Source organism: Caretta caretta, chromosome 2, assembly GCF_965140235.1.
Source record: "Caretta caretta isolate rCarCar2 chromosome 2, rCarCar1.hap1, whole genome shotgun sequence".
Classification (NCBI taxonomy): domain Eukaryota; kingdom Metazoa; phylum Chordata; order Testudines; family Cheloniidae; genus Caretta; species Caretta caretta.
The window spans coordinates 3,128,531-3,142,084 of record NC_134207.1 but is presented as its reverse complement, the minus strand read 5'-3'; the positions used below and the strand labels follow the sequence as shown (position 1 = coordinate 3,142,084).

Sequence of the window (13,554 nt, the reverse complement as noted above, 5' to 3'; positions counted from 1 at the left end):
GGAAAGGAGAACAGGAGCCAGCCCTGCCTCTGCCCAGCTTAGTGCCTGGGAGTGCTTTGGACATCTGACCTGTCTGGTCCCGAGTCAGCCGTGCACCAGCTATACCTCCTGCCCTTGAGCCCAGCACCACACCACACACGAGCTGCAGTGTGAGGGCCTTTATTAGTGCAGGTTTGTACAAGTCTCCTCCCCTGCTCGCAGGGCCGCCCCACAGCCCAGCTGCAGCAAGGGCCAGGTGGGCTCCGGCTGGAGGAAGGCTGTTCACACAGACTCCACCCCAAGGGCTAATGCTAGGACAGCTACAGCCAACACCCCTCCCAACGGTGCAGGGAAGGGAGGACAGCATGGCAAACTCCACACCACCCATGAGTGTGCCCTACAGCAGGGCAGTGGAACGGAGCCCAGCGGTCCCCGCCTGAGCGCTATACATGGGGAGGGGCTCCCAGGAGGTGGGCAGCTGGAGACACCAGTCCAGGGGGGCGCTGGTCCAGGCTCAGGAGTGCAGGAAGCGGTTGAAGGCGTTGTAGGCTGATTCCAAATCAAACAGCATCTGGCGCACTTGGGAGTCATCCAGCTCATCCGAGGCAGACATGCCACTCAGCGTCTGCAGCCTGCCAGGGAAGAGTCGGGGGAGGGTCCAGCCCTGAGACTCCTCCCACTCCAGGGCAGGAAGAAAGCTCTTAACAAGGGGACTGGGCTGCACTAGCAGGAGTGGGAGAGGGGCAGGGAATAAAACAGACTCATTCCTCTACAGCGCTGACCCAGGGGAAAGCCAGGATCAACCTGGGGCTCCTCCAGCCCCTGCCCAACCCCTAGCTGGGCAGGATGATAAACAGCCCCTAATCAGAAACATGGCAGGTTGGTGCCAAAGATCATCTTACCATGAGCCTCCACCCCGGGGTTGCCCTGACCTCCCCCAGCAAAGGGAGTGCCAAAGGCACTCTGCCAACAGGCCTGCCTGCAAAGCAGCCCTCCTCAGCCCGGTGGGTGGAACAGCCCTCTCAGTTCTGCATAAGACCCACTGGGGGGCAAGGCAGGCCCAGGCCTCTGGCATCCCCTCTGCCTGCCTGCTTGAGCAAGCAGAGATAGCAACAGAGGAGGGGCCCCCAGAGAGCCATACTCACCACTGGTTCACTTTCTGTCGCCCCTCGAAATCAGGGGGCAGGTGGCTCATGCGGTTCATTGTCTCCATCAGCTCTCGCAGGTCCGGCTGGATCTGGGGGCACAAACACATACAGCCTGAGCCTTTCCTGCCCCACACCCCAGGACTGGCTGGAATAACCCCACCCTATGGGGCAGAAAGAATCCTCCCTCCACACCTCACTCCGTGCAGGAATCTCTCCACACAGCCAAGTGCTGATCCCAGTAAGGAAGTCTCCACGCCCCCTTCCCATGGCAATTAGCATGGCACAGAGTCACAGCCCATCCGTCCAATAGGCTGTTCCCCTTCCCTCTCCTGGGCCAAGGAGGAGATGCCTTGGGAAGCCAGCTGGGGCGCAGGCTCCAGGCAGAGTTCTCAGGGACTCAGCCTGGCTGTCTGCCCCAATCTCACCTCATCCATAGCTCGGATCTCCAGGCGCAGTTTATCCATCACCGTGATGAAAAGCTGGAAGAGAGAAGAGACACCTCAGTAAAGGCCTGGCACCCCAGGGAAGTAGGGGAACGGCACCTGACAACCCCAGCCCTCCTAGGACAGCCCCCTGAGCATGGGCAGTGCGTAATGGAGGCTAAATCTCCCCAAACCTCTCACTGCCAAGGTGGAGTGGGAGGGGGACAATAGTGGTTTTGGGGCCCCTGGAAAAATCCCCCCCAGCCATGGCCCCGGGGCTGGAGGAACTCTCGCTCCCTGTCCCCACAGGGGGTGGGGAGAGGGAGAGATGGACCAGGACAGGGCTGCGGGTGGAAGGGGTGGAACAGGGGAGGGGCTCAAAGCTCTAGGTGGGCCACAGGGGTGGAGAGGCCAAGCTCTCAGCCCCCCAGTCCAGGGAGCTGAGAGCAATGAGTGGAGATGTGGCCTTGGCCATAAGAGGCAGAGCAGGGGGCTAGCTTCCCCAAGGGGAAGCTTCACCCGCCACCCATGCCCTTGAGAATCGGCCGGTCTAGACACACAGTGCTGGCCAGCCCCACGGGCAGAGTACCAGAAGCACTGGGTACAGGGATTACAACACACGCAGCCCCTCGCCATGGGCAGGAACGTACAGAGACGATGTCAGCAATGCAGCGGTTCAGGTTGCCTTTGTCATCCTTGATGGTGATTGGCCGATCCTCCTTGATCCTCTCCATGGCCAGCGGGCAATCAAGCTGCAGGAGATGGGTCAGTCACAGCGAGCCCCGGGGAAGCTCGGTGCAGGGCAACAGGGATAAAAACCCCAAACAAGCAACATTTCCCTGAGAAAGCTTCCAAGCACAGGACGGGGGTTCCACGCTCATGTTCTAACCTGGGGGTGGGGGAGGAGAGTGCAGGCCTGGGCCGATAAGCTGGGGGGTGGGGGGTGAGGGGGTGAACTCACTGCCCCGGGGCCAGGAGCCTCTTTCTGTAACCCTGGCGAACAGCTGAGAGTAACTCACCACTGGAACAATTTTCCCCAGGTCATGGTGGATTCTCCATCACTGACAGTTTTTAAATCCAGACAGGCTGTGTTTCTAACAGCTCTGCTTTGGGAATGACCTGGGGGCAGGTCTCTGGCCTGTTTTACACAGGAGGTCAGATGGGATGGTCACACTGGTCCCTTCTGCCCTTGGAATAAACAAATCTATGTAGGATTTCTCTCCCCCCCCCCGCCCCCGGGGAGTGGAGTCTAGCCCAGTCAGCAGCGGTACATCTAAGCCCACAGCCCCCCCATTCTAAGGGTTCCCCTGAGATTCCTGTCTCAGTGCCTCTGCAAGCTGGAGTGCCGGAGAACTTAACTCACCCGGAACTTGCGGCAGAATTCATCGATGGAGCCAATCTCGGAACCCTGCACCTGTTTGAAGGCAGCTTTGTACTGGACCAGGAGCCGGGAGCAGGCTGCAGTGTACCTGGGGCAGGGAAGAGAATATGGAGTAAGAACAGCTGCTAACAGCCGAAGCTGCTGACGCCAAGCAGGAGGGGAACACCAAGGCTGAGTACATAAAATAAGCAAGCAACTTCCTTAGGGGAAGATGAGTTCACCCGCGTAACAGTCCCCAGGGCAGGGGTGGAGCCCCAAGGCCTGAGGCCCGCTCTGGATGGAACAACACTGCCTGGCCCCAGGAAGTGTGTGTGGAGGGAGGGGCGGGGGGGAGGGGGGAGGCAAGGGGACCTAATTGGCTGTTTTGATGATTTTCTGAGCCCCCTCCCCACAAGGAGGAAACGTCCCCTCCCCAGTGTGTCTGCAGGGTCTTGGGGAGCAGAAGTCACTCTGCTCCACTCAGTAATGGGAGACATCTCTGCTGAGGAATCCTGTCAGCTCGGCTCCCCGCCGCCCCACGAGAGTCCAGGCTGGAAATAAGAGCAGAGCCCGGACTCACTCGTTGGGAGAGACGCAGTCCTTGATGTAAGCTTTCTCCAGAGCCTGCATCGTCTTCACCACTGCAAACAGCTCAGCCATGTTATCGTACCTGAAACCAGAGGGCAGAAGCCTGTGAGGGCGAACAGCCCGCGGATCCCCCACTCACACCCTCTGCGATACACCCCCTCCCACGCCCCCAGGAATGGCACAAAGGCTCTAGCATTTCAGGGCCAAGGGCGACCACTTGCTTTTTCCAGAGATGACATTTCCACCTACTCCTTCTCCCTGGGATGCAGCCTGCGCTGGCCAGTGGCAGAGACAAGACAAAAGGGCTCTCAGGTCTTTTCTGGCTTGGCAGGGGCAGGACATCAGAATAGAGAGCTCCCTGCACCGTCAGCTCCAGCATCTTCAGAGCAAGGACCTCACTGCAACCAGCAGCTTGAACTCCCGGTACACACACGGCAACACAGAACTGCGTACATGGGACCCAGAGGAAACCCATTCCACTCGGGATGGACTCACTTTTCTCGCTCCCGTGCATTCTTATACAGCTTCACCTCCTGCAAGGACAGCAGACACACACAGCACATCAGGCATCACAGCCTCTGAACCGAAACCCACACGCACAGGCTGGGGGCGGGGGGACGGGGACACAGCTGACAGACATGGAACCTCCTGCATCCTCTCCAAGGGGCAGAGGAGACGGGCTCCAGAAGAACCCCTACTGGGATGGAGATTAGGGGCTGCCCGTGTCCTCAGGAGCGTGGGGTCCCTGGATGCCCCAGGATGGAGGGGCGTGCATCCATTTGCAGAGCACAAACCCAGCTTACGCTGGAAGGTCTTTCTGCCTCCTGTGCCAGAGGCGGAGCAAGGAGGGGAACACGACCGAAGCGCTACTCACCTCGTACAGTTCCGGCTTATTCCCTGGGGCTGAAAGAGAGGGAAACCCGTGAACAGCAGTAGCCCCTAGGGCTTTCCAGCGATTCCCACAATGAAACGTCTCCCTGGTCACCCTGTGTTACGAAGGCCCAGGGCGACTGCTACCCCAGAACCCTACAGCCGGCTCCAGTACAGCGAAGGCCGGCTGAGAGCGCCTGCTGGCCACCACCCATTGCTCCCAGCCAGGGAGCCAGGAGCAGCCCCCCGGGGAGACTCACAGAGATTCAGAGCTGCAAGGGACCTCGAGAGGTCACCAAATCCAGCCCCCTGCGCTGAGACAGGACCGAGACCATCCCTGACAGGGGTCTGGGCAGCCCGGTCTGAAAAACCTCCAGTGACGGGGATCCCCCAGCCTCCCCGGGGGGCCTGATCCGGAGCTGGACTCCCCCGAGAGTCAGGCACCTGCTGCTAATCGCCGACCCCAACTGCGCCTTGTGCCCCCGGCCCCGGCGCGCAGCCCCGCGGGGAGCCCGGCCGGGGCGAGCCCAGGAGCGGGACCGGGGCCGGGGCCGGACTCACCTCCCAGGCCCGGAGCGGCGGGGATCCCGTGGAACATCCTGGCGGCGGCGGGACTCTGGGAGGGGCAGAGAGAGGCGTTAGCGAGGGGCGGCTCCGGCCCGAGCCCAGCCAGGCCCGACACCACGGCGAGGGGCTCAGCCCCGGCCGGGCCCCGACACACCCCGCGGGGAGGGGGGGGAGCGCCAGGCGGGGACAGCCCCGGTCCGGCACATAACGCGCAGCTGCTTCCCCCACCCCGCCGCCGCCGGGGCCGCCGGGGCCGCCCCCCACCCCGACCCACCTGCCGGGGCCGGGCTCCTTGCTGCGGGCCGCTCGCGGGCTTCCGGGAAAATGGCGTCGGAGCCCATCGGCCGCTCGACTCGCCGGGCCTAGCGGCCCATCGGGCGCTCGGGGCTCGGCCCGGCGGCCTGGGGCTCGGCGGGGGCGGGGGAGGGGGGGGGCGTGGCGCGAGGCCGGGCGTCTGTTCTTTGAGCGGGAAAGGGGCGGGTGCGCGCGGCGCTGGCGCGGGGCGGGAACGAGGCTCGAGGGCAGCCGGGGCCAGCGCTGAGGGACCCCCCCCGCGCACCTGAGGCGTAGGCTGTCCGGTCGGTCCTGCTGACCGGACCCTGGCACTGGTGTGGCCGGGCGCCGCCGCGGAGGAGCGGGGGGCTCTAGAAACCGGCGTGTCCGACCGGCATTGGAAGGCCGGTTTCTAGGCGGGATGGCGGGGGGCCGGATCAGGGGCCCCTCACCTCACCTCCCTGCGAGCGGTGACGTGTCTGTCTGGGGCTCCGGCTGCTCCTAGGCGCACGGTGCCCTGCCCCCGCCTCGAGTGCCGGCTCCGCAGCTCCTATTGGCTGGCAACTGTGGCCAATGGGAGCTGTGGGGGTGGTCGCTGCAGGTGGAGGCCGTGCGCAGAGCCGCCCGCTGCCCCTCTGCCTAGGACAGAGGTGCCCAAACGTTATCAACCCGTCAGCCCCTTTCACTAAAATGTCAAGTCTCGTGGACCCCCTCCTAAAAATGAATATTTCCAGGGATTTTCTCCTTTACCTGAGTATAAATTATAAAAGCAGTGATCCTGGAAATGTAATATTTGTTTTTATGCCCTGCTTATTGCACACTATTTATTATTATTTATCATTACAGTATTTTATTACATTATGAATACGGCAACACTCTTCCAAGAGCTCACTTTCGTAGCTTGTATCGCTTTGAAGAAGCCTGTCATAAGACAAGGCCTCTCTGTTTCATCAAGGAGTATCAGATGTGAAACAACATGAAGGGATTTAAGAAGCCAACTCAGAGAGTTCCTCCTACACAAACACTCAGGTCTGGAGCAGTCCAGGCAAACGACGCACGTTACAACGAAGTTTAAACTTGTTCTTCCTCATAATTTTAAAAACAATACTAGCTGCCCATTTAATTTTAAAACCAGCAAAAAATATCCACCTCCCTTTCCATTTCGTATAAGGGGTCTTGAAGTTTAAATCTCAGTGTGATAGCTATGCTTGTTTTGATCTGCTTAGCTCTTGGAAGTCCAGGGGCTCTGGGCTGCTGGTCCCGGGCTGCCCGAGATTCCTAGGGACAGCTTTGTCCATTCCCAAAGAACCCCCTGTAACATTTTGCGAACCCCAGTTTGGGAACCACTGGCCTAGCAGCAGCTGGAGCCCCACTTGTTGCTTGCAGGGAGCTGCCTGAGCTGCGCAGGCCCCAGATCTGGCTCCCAAGCCCCAACCAGCTGCCCTGAGGCCCTTCCTGCACCCAAACCCCCTCCCCGAGTCTGTGCTCCACACCCCTCCCCTGCCCCAGCCCTGCATCCCCTCCTGCACCCAAACTCCCGCCGTCTTAGTTAACCAGCATTTTTAACTTGCCAGCAACCCCCATTCCTCTAACATGCCAGATAATAAAAGCTTTGACTGTATTATTACCAATGTGATAAAATAGTGATGAATCTTACTGGATATGCCATGTAAGCTACCAGTGGAAAAGTTATGATCTACTAAGTATGATAGCATTGTTTGTATGTATGTATCAGGAGTTATAAATGCATGAGAGATCTGCATCTCAAACCAGTGCTGTTTCTGGTTGGCACCCACAGACAGATGGGCATCAGCACTATCTAGCCTGTTTGATGGCCCATCAAGGGCAAGCAGCTGTACAGTGAACCCGTTGAGGGAAGCCAGGGGCTATGTCTATGAGTCAGCAGGACATGTAGGGACATGCTTGTGGACAGGGGACTCCAAGAGCTTTTCCATGCCCATGTGCTGCAAGCTTGTGTCTGGTTGGGACAGAGGATGCAGAAAGCCCTGTGGCAGAGGATATGAAAAGGCAGCTGCATCTTCTCCATTTTGTCCTCAAGCCTGCTTCTCATGGCTGGAGTAACTTCTCTGTGGACGGAAGCATTGAACAAAGGACTGATAGATCCATCCAAGCTGTGGATGTGTTCCAGAGGGGCTTCACAAGCCAGCAAACCCACCCATGCTGCAAAGAACCTGCTATATGGACTCTGAAGTTATATGTCTCTACCTGAATGCTTTGACCATTTAACAACTCTTATCCTTCTTTTCTTCAGCATCTAAAACTACAAGTTGAGTTTTAAAGAATTGGCTGGCAGCCTGGTATGTTGGGTAAGCTCCAAGCTACAATTACAGTAGAATCTCAGGGCATGTCTTCACTAGCAACGTTAAAGTACTGCCACATGTAGTCACAGCACCAGCGCTTGCTCCCACCTCCATGAGGGGAGTGGCTACCTGCGCTGGCAGCACCACTGTCTACGCTGCCAGGTTACAGCGCTGAAACGTGCAGTGCTCGGGGTGAGTTTTTTCACACCCCTGAGCGAGAAAGCTGCAGTGCTGTAAAGTGGCAGTGTAAACAAGACCTCAGTTATGAACACCAGAGCTACTAACTGACTGGTCAACCACGCATCTCCTTTGGACCCGGAAATACTCAATCAGGCAGCGGCAGAGGCCAAAGGAAGAAAAGCAAATACAATACTGTGTTAAATGTAAACTACTAAAAAAAAAAGGAAATTTAAAAAAAAGATGATTTGACAAGGTAAGGCAACTTTGTGTTTGTTTCATTTAAATTAAGATGATTAAAAGCAGCATTTCTCTTCTGCATAGTAAAGTTTTAAAGCTATGTTAAGTCAATGTTCAGTTGTAAACTTTTGAAAGAACCATAACATTTTGGTCAGAGTTATGAACATTTCAAAGTGGCAACGTCTGTTCCCAAGGTGTTTGTAACTGAGGTTCTACTGTAGCATTGATCTGGTAACGTGGCTGGCCCTTTGGGACTCAGAAGAATATTTTGTATAGTGAACAGAGTTTTAAATAACTTCTCACTTTACTGGACCTCTTTGTTGATTGGGAGTCAGAAACTGGAATGCACTAAATGGGGCTGTATTCTTTTTCAGGTTTCAGAGGAACCTGAAACTTCAGCTTCTTGATAACCGGGGCGGGGGTGTCAGGAACACTGTTTGTGGCTGGTTGGTGAGTCTAACAACAGTGTTAACCACCAGTCTTTGGGAGAATCTGCTCTCCTTTTTGCAGCCTGCCCTGACTTTGGCATTTTCAGTGTGGACTATCCAAGGCACCTCAGGTCACTAGGGTCACTAACCATTGGAAAAAATGTACCACGTATAGTGAGATTCTCCATTTCTAGACATTTTTAAATCAACTTTCATAGTTTTTATGAAAGATATGCTTTGATTCAAAGAGGAATCAATTCATGGAAGTCTTATGGCCTGTTATACAGGAAGTGAGACTAGATGATCACAGTGGCTATTCCAGCCTATGCTGGTGGCAGGAGGGGGACAAACTGGCCTAGAGCAGTCCAGCCCAGCACAGGATGGGCCAAGGTGTGACCTTTCCCCCGCCCCTCTCAGCCCCTGTTCCAAACTCACCTTGGCCCCAGGAATGTTTGGCCCAATGTGTCTGAGGGAGGGTGGGCCTGGACATCAGGGCCAGGCTGATGCTGGTTAGTCTCATCCCTAGCCTTACAGATGCCATTGTATGTTTCTTCCCCCCTACCTTTTTTAAACTCATATGGCCCTCCTTTGCTGGCAACCAGCGTGTCCGTATCTTATCAGGCTCTGTGGGGATTTGCAGGGAGGGGTTAAGGGGGTTCCCTAGCTCGTAGCTTTTTGCCATATTAGGTCACAATTCCTACAGAGGACAGCTTGCTTACTTACTAGATCAGCTGTCGGGGTCACCAGTGTTCAGTTGTTGGCTGCATGTGTGTGTTCCCGGTGTATGCTGTCCCAGTGCTGCCCTGACAGCTGACACAGCAGACCTCATTCAAACTGCCCACAAAGACCACAAGACTTGGTTTGTGGCAAAGGCACCCAGCCAGACTCATTGTCAACAAACCACTTTATTAGTGCCCTATACGTGCTAAAGTACACTCAGTACACGTATGCTTTTGACAGTGGACCAGCTCCATGAATGGCCGGACTTTCCTTTTCCCCCTTGGCCAGACACACACACTGTGACCACTCTTCTATACGCTGATACAAACAAATTACATATTGCCCCTCTGATGTGGTTAGTTACCACTCTTTGCCTGTACATGTTGGTTTGATCAAAAAACATCTTTATCCATCACACTGTCAACCTGACCTTATCTTTAGGAGGGGTCAACATGTCCTTGTCATCTTTGAGGAGTGTGTTTGTACCATACTTGGTATTGGGGGTTCTGGTACCACCCTTTTGGAATGTCTTTATGTGAGTGTCCTGGGCCTTGCACTTCTTAGGAATGTGTATGTTTTTGCAATACCAGCCCTGTTCTTGCCAGGGTCCGTGAACTTGCATGCAGGCATGTTCTGTAACAGGGCCTGACTTATGCTCACAGCCTTGACTTTTGCTCACTTTGCTTTATATCAGCAAGGCTTGACCACTACTTTAGTTTAGCCCTTATACCAGGCCTCTTATATCAGGCCTCGTGTTTCAGGCTGTCATGGGGCACGCACACCCCATACCCCTTTGGGACAGGGCGGGGTTTTGATACCACTCCCATTACGGTCTCCCTGACAGTCTTTAGGCTGAAAGTGGTATGGCCCAGAGGCTGGAGACTGTATAGCAGCCCTTGGGGTCAGGGCAGTGTGGCCCAGTGGCCAGAGTCCATGTAACAGCCCTCAGGTACAGAGTTATACTGAGGCAGCAGTTGGAGCATGCCCAGCAAGGTCTGAGGGGTGGGACTTCCGCCACCCATAATGTGGGGTTAACCTTCTCTTGTCCAGTACAGGGTATGCACACCCCATCACACAGGCTCTTTCTACTACAACACGATGTGACAAAGTGGGAATTTTCCCTTGTTATGTTATATGTGAGCCTATGGGGGTTTTACTGTTTTGTATGAATACGGCGTGTGCCTCAGCGTGGTGTCATCCATACATTCTCTAAGCACATTCTCCACTCCATTACCCAAGTTGTTAATGAACATCCTGAATAGTACTGGATCCAGGGCTGACCCCGCAGGACCCCACTCGCTATGCCCTCTCAGTTTGACAGTTAACCATTGATAACTAAGAACCAACCTTCCACACAAACTTCCTCGTGGCTGGATTTTACTAAAACTAGACAAGCCATTTACAACGCACACTTTGCTTCTCTACAAAAGAAAAAGGACACTAAACTTTCTAAACTACTACATGCTACGAGGGGCCACAGCAATGGTTCCCTCACCCCACCTAGCAATATTGTTAACCTATCCAACTATACTCTCAGCCCAGCAGAAGCAGCTGTTCTATCTCGGGGCCTCTCCTTCTGCCCCTCCACCCCCACGAACATGATACAGTTCTGTGGTGACCTAGAATCCTATTTTCGACGTCTCCGTCTCAAGGAATATTTCCAAAATACCTCTGAACAACATACTAATCCACAGAGGTCTCCCTGCCAACACTACAGAAAGAGGGATTCTAGATGGACTCCTGAAGGTCGAAACAGCAGACTGGACTTCTACACAGAGTGCTTCCGCCGACGTGCATGGGCTGAAATTGTGGAAAAGCAGCATCACTTGCCCCATAACCTCAGCCATGCGGAACGCAATGCCATTCACAGCCTCAGAAACAACTCTGACATCATAATCAAAAAGGCTGACAAAGGAGGTGCTGTTGTCATCATGAATAGGTCGGAATATGAACAAGAGGCTGCTCGGCAGCTCTCCAACACGAGTTTCTACAAGCCATTACCCTATGATCCCACTGAGAGTTACCAAAAGCAACTACAGCATTTGCTCAAGAAACTTCCTGAAAAAGCACAAGATCAAATCCGCACAGACACACCCCTGGAGCCCCGACCTGGGATATTCTATCTACTACCCAAGATCCATAAACCTGGAAATCCTGGGCGCCCCATCATCTCAGGCATTGGCACCCTGACAGCAGGATTGTCTGGCTATGTAGACTCCCTCCTCAGGCCCTACGCTGCCAGCACTCCCAGCTACCTTTGAGACACCACTGACTTCCTGAGGAAACTTCAATCCATCGGTGATCTTCCTGATAACACCATCCTGGCTACTATGGATGTAGAAGCCCTCTACACCAACATTCCACACAAAGATGGACTACAAGCCGTCAAGAACACTATCCCCGATAATGTCACAGCTAACCTGGTGGCTGAACTTTGTGACTTTGTCCTTACCCATAACTATTTCACATTTGGGGACAATGTATACCTTCAGATCAGCGGCACTGCTATGGGTACCCGCATGGCCCCACAGTATGCCAACATTTTTATGGCGGATTTAGAACAACGCTTCCTCAGCTCTCGTCCCCTAAAGCCCCTACTCTACTTGCGCTATATTGATGACATCTTCATCATCTGGACCCATGGAAAAGAAGCCCTTGAGGAATTCCACCATGATTTCAACAATTTCCATCCCACCACCAACCTCAGCCTGGTCCAGTCCACACAAGAGATCATAGAATCATTGAATCATAGAATATAAGGGTTGGAAGGGACCCCAGAAGGTCATCTAGTCCAACCCCCTGCTCGAAGCAGGACCAATTCCCAGTTAAATCATCCCAGCCAGGGCTTTGTCAAGCCTGACCTTAAAAACCTCTAAGGAAGGAGATTCTACCACCTCCCTAGGTAACGCATTCCAGTGTTTCACCACCCTCTTAGTGAAAAAGTTTTTCCTAATATCCAATCTAAACCTCCCCCACTGCAGCTTGAGACCATTACTCCTCGTTCTGTCATCTGCTACCATTGAGAACAGTCTAGAGCCATCCTCTTTGGAACCCCCTTTCAGGTAGTTGAAAGCAGCTATCAAATCCCCCCTCATTCTTCTCTTCTGCAGGCTAAACAATCCACTTCCTGGACACTACAGTGCTAATAAACAATGGCCACATAAACACCACCCTATACCGGAAACCTACTGACCGCTATTCCTACCTGCATGCCTCCAGCTTTCACCCTGACCACACCACACGATCCATCGTCTACAGCCAAGCTCTGCGATACAACCGCATTTGCTCCAACCCCTCAGACAGAGACAAACACCTACAAGATCTCTGTCAAGCTTTCTTACAACTACAATACCCACCTGCAGAAGTAAAGAAACAGATTGATAGAGCCAGAAGAGTTCCCAGAAGTTACCTACTACAGGACAGGCCTAACAAAGAAAATAACAGAACGCCACTAGCGGTCACCTTCAGCCCCCAACTAAAACCCCTCCAACGCATTATTAAGGATCTACAACCTATCCTAAAGGATGACCCAACACTCTCACAAGTCTTGGGAGACAGGCCAGTCCTTGCCTACAGACAGCCCCGCAACCTGAAGCAAATACTCACCAACAACCACATACCACACAACAGAACCACTAACCCAGGAACTTATCCTTGCAACAAAGCCCGTTGCCAATTGTGCCCACATATCTATTCAGGGGACACCATCACAGGGCCTAATAACATCAGCCACACTATCAGAGGCTCGTTCACCTGCACATCTACCAATGTGATATATGCCATCATGTGCCAGCAATGCCCCTCTGCTATGTACATTGGTCAAACTGGACAGTCTCTACGTAAAAGAATAAATGGACACAAATCAGATGTCAAGAATTATAACATTCATAAACCAGTCGGAGAACACTTCAATCTCTCTGGTCACGCAATCACAGACATGAAGGTCGCTATCTTAAAACAAAAAAACTTCAAATCCAGACTCCAGCGAGAAACCGCTGAATTGGAATTCATTTGCAAATTGGATACTATTAATTTAGGCTTAAATAGAGACTGGGAGTGGCTAAGTCATTATGCAAGGTAGCCTGTTTCCTCTTGTTTTTTCCTACCCCCCCCCCCCCCAGATGTTCTGGTTTAACTTGGATTTAAACTTGGAGAGTGGTCAGTTTAGATGAGCTATTACCAGCAGGAGAGTGAGTTTGTGTGTGTATGGGGGTGGGGGGGATGTGAGAAAACCTGGATCTATGCAGGAAATAGCCCGACTTGATTATGTAAAGAGTTGTCACTTTGGATGGGCTAGCACCAGCAGGAGAGTGAATTTGTGTGGGGGGGTGGAGGGTGAGAAAACCTGGATTTGTGCTGGTAATGGCCCACCTGTTGATCACTTTAGATAAGCTATTACCAGCAGGACAGTGGGGTGGGAGGAGGTATTGTTTCATATTCTCTGTGTGTATATAAAGTCTG

At 53.8% G+C, this 13,554-nt stretch overlaps 1 protein-coding gene across 2 annotated transcripts; it reads right to left on the bottom strand.

The window, feature by feature from the left end:
- Window positions 1–143: 143 nt before the first annotated feature.
- VPS28 (VPS28 subunit of ESCRT-I) lies at window positions 144–5,340 on the bottom strand. 2 transcript variants are annotated; one of them, XM_048841884.2, is made up of 10 exons: window positions 5,209–5,340; window positions 4,929–4,983; window positions 4,372–4,400; window positions 3,993–4,030; window positions 3,490–3,579; window positions 2,913–3,018; window positions 2,200–2,301; window positions 1,553–1,606; window positions 1,125–1,216; window positions 144–658 (listed from the first exon to the last, which is right to left on the bottom strand). In XM_048841884.2, exons 2-10 carry the CDS (start codon window positions 4,963–4,965, stop codon window positions 598–600), a joined length of 609 nt encoding a protein of 202 aa, XP_048697841.1. In that variant the 5' UTR covers window positions 4,966–4,983; window positions 5,209–5,340; the 3' UTR covers window positions 144–597. The 2 variants fall into 2 exon arrangements, with proteins under 2 accessions (XP_048697841.1, XP_048697843.1); XM_048841886.2 differs by having other exon boundaries at window positions 144–611; window positions 5,209–5,335.
- Window positions 5,341–13,554: the final 8,214 nt, after the last annotated feature.

Excerpts from the sequence above, each read along its gene's own strand:
- VPS28 (XM_048841886.2), bottom strand. The coding sequence starts at position 4,965 with ATGTTCCACGGGATCCCCGCCGCTCCGGGCCTGGGAG. Across the intron at positions 3,019-3,489 it reads GACTGCGTCTCTCCCAACGA|GTACACTGCAGCCTGCTCCC; the intron begins GTGAGTCCGGGC and ends TCCCTGCCCCAG. Across the intron at positions 612-1,124 it reads CGACAGAAAGTGAACCAGTG|GCTGCAGACGCTGAGTGGCA; the intron begins GTGAGTATGGCT and ends CTTCCCTGGCAG.